This window comes from Octopus bimaculoides, chromosome 15 (genome assembly GCF_001194135.2).
Source record: "Octopus bimaculoides isolate UCB-OBI-ISO-001 chromosome 15, ASM119413v2, whole genome shotgun sequence".
NCBI classification, from domain to species: Eukaryota; Metazoa; Mollusca; class Cephalopoda; order Octopoda; family Octopodidae; genus Octopus; species Octopus bimaculoides.
The window spans coordinates 4,734,127-4,739,148 of record NC_068995.1 but is presented as its reverse complement, the minus strand read 5'-3'; the positions used below and the strand labels follow the sequence as shown (position 1 = coordinate 4,739,148).

The 5,022-nt window shown below is 37.9% G+C and overlaps 1 protein-coding gene across 1 annotated transcript in view; it reads left to right on the top strand.

The window, feature by feature from the left end:
- LOC106876905 (protein O-linked-mannose beta-1,2-N-acetylglucosaminyltransferase 1) overlaps positions 1–5,022 on the top strand; it is a 68,239-nt gene that overhangs the window by 25,978 nt on the left and 37,239 nt on the right. The window contains exons 7-12 of the mRNA XM_052973440.1: positions 267–325; positions 1,903–1,953; positions 2,441–2,525; positions 2,963–3,089; positions 3,738–3,801; positions 4,701–4,884. Of these exons, the coding sequence (XP_052829400.1) occupies positions 267–325; positions 1,903–1,953; positions 2,441–2,525; positions 2,963–3,089; positions 3,738–3,801; positions 4,701–4,884 (570 nt within the window). The remainder of the gene's footprint in view (positions 1–266; positions 326–1,902; positions 1,954–2,440; positions 2,526–2,962; positions 3,090–3,737; positions 3,802–4,700; positions 4,885–5,022) is intronic.

The window sequence follows — 5,022 nt, the reverse complement described above, 5'->3', positions numbered from 1 at the left end:
TTATCCTGGGGTCAATGGGAAAACTCATTTAAATAAAAGAGGCCCTTGGTAGTGGAATAGCTGGGATCCACTGCCCTATCCTGGGGTCAATGGGAAAACTCATTTAAATAAAAGAGGCCCTTGGTAGTGGAATAGCTGGGATCCACTGCCCTATCCTGTTCGTTTATAAATTGATGCAAGAATTATCTCCCCTTGAGTTGGTGTTATCACCCTTTAGTACTTGTATTCGTTTATTGTTCTTTCTTTTTTTTTACCATTCCTTGTAGGTACATCAGTGCCAAACTGAAGAATGCTCACCGTGGTATCAACGGACTCTTTATAAATGGTAAGATCATTCTACTCCTTGTTTTTTTTTGTTTTTTTCACGTTAATAGTGTCTGTCCACTACATCAGGAATTGATCGCTGAATGCAAAGGGACATAATTAAATACCACAAGGCATTTTTCATCTGTTGTTTCTAATGGTTCCTCTAACGATTTCTCTAATCTAGTGGTTCCCAAACTTTTCCCGGCTGCTGCCCCCCTTGGGCTCCCAGACTACATCCCTAGTGCTCCCCCCCCACTCACCACCACAAACTCATACAATTTTCTGCAGCAAATTCAAAGCAACTGTATTTCATAAATATAAATTAACCTAACGTACCCCTTATTGGGGGTTTTGTTACAACCATTGTCCCCTCATCATCATAAGTATCATCATCATTATTGTTCCTCTAGACTTATTGGTTCTGTAACCATCAACTTTATGTTTGCTGTTGGCATTCCCGATTGGATAAGACCTATGGTCAAATGCATTCCAAACATGACCATCCACCCTTTCTATACAACTCTGGACTACATTATCCAAATATGCCCTTTTTTTCATTGGATGATAAGATATGATCTGCTTTTGTGCTGTTGTTACTATTTAACCCCGTGCCTGACCCAGTTTAGGGGAAATTCCATCCCTGTTCATCCCAGCTTTTTATTTTAGGCAGACTGAACTTTGACAGCACCCTACACTGTCTTCCTTTTAGTTGAAGGATCCGCTCACCTGGAACCACTCACTCTCAAACAGTCACACACCACTGACAACACCCTGGTTGCTTGATAGCAGCTGCTCCATTTCTCTGTCTTTTTTTACTACTACTACTACTACTACTACTACTACTACTACCACCACCACCACCACCACTACCACCATTACTACTACTACTACTACCGCCATTGCTACTACTACTACTACTACTACCGCCATTGCTACTACTACTACTATTACTACTGCCACCACCACCACCACGACCAATGCCATTACTACTACTACTACTACTACTACTACTACAACCACCACCACCATTACTACGACTACTGCTACTACTACTACTTGTAGCATTCGGATTACTCTGTCAAGTGTGATCCCTATTTATTCACATTGTTTTGAATTAATCATGCATCCTCAGGTAATGTTGAGATTCAGATGAGGTGATTGTTTAGTTTTAGAATGACATTGTAGGGTAGGTGTGAGACGCTGGATCTGGCCAGTCTGAACCAAAAAGAAAAAAAAAAACAGGTAAAATATTAGGCTGATTTAGATGCTATAAAGTTAATCATGCATTATCTCCTAGGCTGATTTAAATGCTATAAAGTTAATCATGCATTATCTCCTAGCTTTGAGATTTCAGTGATGTGGTTGTTTATTTTTAGAATGACATTGTAGGGTAGGTGTGAGAAGCTAGATCTAGCTTGTTAGGACATAAAACATGTGGACTATTTAAATTCTAGAGGGTTAATGACAAGGTTTGTGTGAATGGTTAGTTAATTCTTTCTAGACCAATAACTCTTGTCTCTCTCACAGGAATTAATGTTTTTTGTCATAGATGACTGGCCAAATTGAACTGAAAATCAACTGTTTATATATTTTCAGGCAAAACAAAAGCTGTAACAGGGATCCGATATTTTGATACTTACAATGAAGGTAAGTGTTTCTTGAATTCTTCAAGTAAGCCATTCTACTGTTAATACCTCGTTCAGAGATTTAACATTGCTTGTTTTCACTTTTTCAAGATCAGTGAATAATTTCACTGGAAAAAGGATATATGTATTTGCATCGGGACATTTTTCGTATCAAAGGTCGGCGATTGTCGTACGCTGAGGACGGATAAATACCCAGAAACTCGAGTCCGTACGTATCGCAGATCAAGATGGGAAGAATGACTTCCCTTTGCAAATACAGACAGGACACAGATGTGTGTCAATAGCCAGCTGGAGGAGATGTTCTCCTGGGGCTAAAAGCAACAGTAACATCCACCCTTAGGGGTCAGCCGCATTTGAGTGGCAAATATACTTCACCTTGTCGTGCAATTACTGTTAATACCTCGTTCAGAGATTTAACATATTTATATATATATATATATATATATATATATATATATCTATGAAATTATATATTTATTATGTTCCAGATTATTCATTAATCCGTTACCTGAAACGAACCTTACCAGATGAGACAATTGTAATATTCGCCAGCCATGATGAAATGACAAGCAAGTAAGCTTACATTTTTTGATTTTTTATCTAATTCTTGAAATATATCTAATGTTCTTTTAGTTTTTGATTTTCGTAGTTTTTGAAAGCACACCCACCAACCAAAATTCCAATATGTCTTTAATCATTTGTCCTTGTCATCATCATTTTGTCCTTATCATCACACTACACCTATTTCTTCATGTTGACTATGGCCTGGACCGGTCCATTTTAGCACTTTTTACTGTTCCTTGTTACTTCGTTAGAGAGGTCTAACATCATAGAATCTTTCTTCTTATGCCTTTCTTGAACTTCGTCTTCCACTGACGCCTTCTCTTGGATCATCAGACTCTTCTCTCACCCAGCTGTTGTCATTTGCATTTGCCACGTCTCTGTACCAGCCCAGCTTCCTTTTTTGCACATTTAGACTTATTCCTCGTTTTTTTTTTTTCCATTTTCAGTTTACGACAAGACTGTCGGAATTGGCTGAGGAAATATGGCTCCAACTTAATAGACAAGGCAAATTTTCGTGATAGCTTCATTATGATTGGACAACGTGGTTTGAAGTCAGGACATGCTATAGAATTTGTAAGTGATATTTACCTTGGAATCTATTTCTGATTTTGAAGGTTCATAGCCTAGTGGTTAAGGTGTTGCTTTCATGATTGCAAGATTGTGGTTTCAATTTTGGCACTTGGCAGTGCATTGCGTTCTTGAACAAAACACTTCATTTCATGTTGCTCCTATCTGCTCAGCTGTAAATGAGTAACTTTGCAATGGTCTGGGATCCTACTCAGGGATCATGTTGTGATCTGAGTCACCTAGATGCCATGGCAACTGGGTAATCGGCCACATGAGTCCCAAGACTCAACACATGAATAAAATAACTATGTACACATGCATATGCATATATACATGCATACATACATACATACATACATACATACATACATAGGTATCTATCTATCTATCTGTCTTTGTATGTATGTATGTATGTATGTATGTATGTATCTATCTATCTATCTATCTATCTATCTATCTATTTATCTATCTATTTATCTATCCATCCTTCTATGTATGTATGTATGTATATATATATGTCTCTCTGTCTATCTATCTACTTATCCATCCATCCATATATACACATACACACACACACCCACACACCTATGGATATGAGTTTGTACACGTACGTGCATATATTTATTTATATATTCATATATGACCGTTTCACAGTTGAAGAGTAACAAGAAGAATTTTGCTGGTGCCATTGAGAAAAGTGGATGCTTTGATATACCCTGTGAGTATGACTGATATTTCAATACTATTTCCTGTCAATGTCTCTTGTTTTGATCCATCAATAGCATAATATGTGTGTGTATTGTTTGTGTGTGTGTATTGTTTGTGTGTGTGTATTGTTTGTGTGTGTGTATTGTTTGTGTGTGTGTATTGTTTGTGTGTGTGTATTGTTTGTGTGTGTGTATTGTTTGTGTGTGTGTATTGTTTGTGTGTGTGTATTGTTTGTGTGTGTGTAGTGTGTATCTCTTGTTCCTAATCTAGTGATTGCTGTGTGGAAGACGCAGAAATGGAGTAAGTGAAATTTATTGACTCCATTCGTTAACTCTTGTATTCTTATTCACACACCTGGCAACCCTGATCATCTACCGTGAAATATAAAAACAACTTTTTTCAGTAGTAAAGATTGTTTGCCAACATAACATGGCAGTCCTGGTTTAGGACGAATGTTGCTGTAATTTAGCCCCAGGAGACATCGTCTCCAGCTGGCTATACCACACGATCTGTGTCCTTATATTTTCGAACAAGGGAACAGATCATGTCGTATAGCCAGCTGGAGACGATGTCTCCTGGGGCTAAATTACAGCAACATTCGTCCTAAACCAGGACTGCCATGTTATGTTGGCAAACAATCTTTACCACAAAGTACTGTTGGTGAATATTTCATGTGAGATTTAAAAATAGTAATTTTCTAACATTTTTCAGTTTATTGTACTTTGATATGAAAAGATTCCACAGCCTTTCGTCTCAATAAACCACTATTGTCCCTGGAAGTCGTCTTTTTATACTTACTATGGATTGTTTGAAGCTAACTTTCTTCCTACAGCTTGATCCCTGAATCTTATATATTTATATTCATATCATTTGTCTTTATTTTTTGGCTTTTATTTATTTACTTTCCAGTGGGTCCCATCCAGCCAGTCTCATCGGTTGTCACGGAGATACTAACAGGAGGAAGAATTCTACATGGAGAGAGTATCGCAAACTGCGGCATGGAAAATGTTTGCCCAGACGACACTTTTTCGGTGCATCTTTACACTGGGAAGGAGAATCTGGACTATCCCAAAATATGTGCCGATGAAAGATTGTAAGTGAGATAAACGCATTTGCACGCACGCACACACACACACACACACACACTTCTTTTCACTGTCACTCTGACATCCACATCTATCTATCTATGTATTTGTCTACTACTACTACTACTACCCCCACCCCCACCACC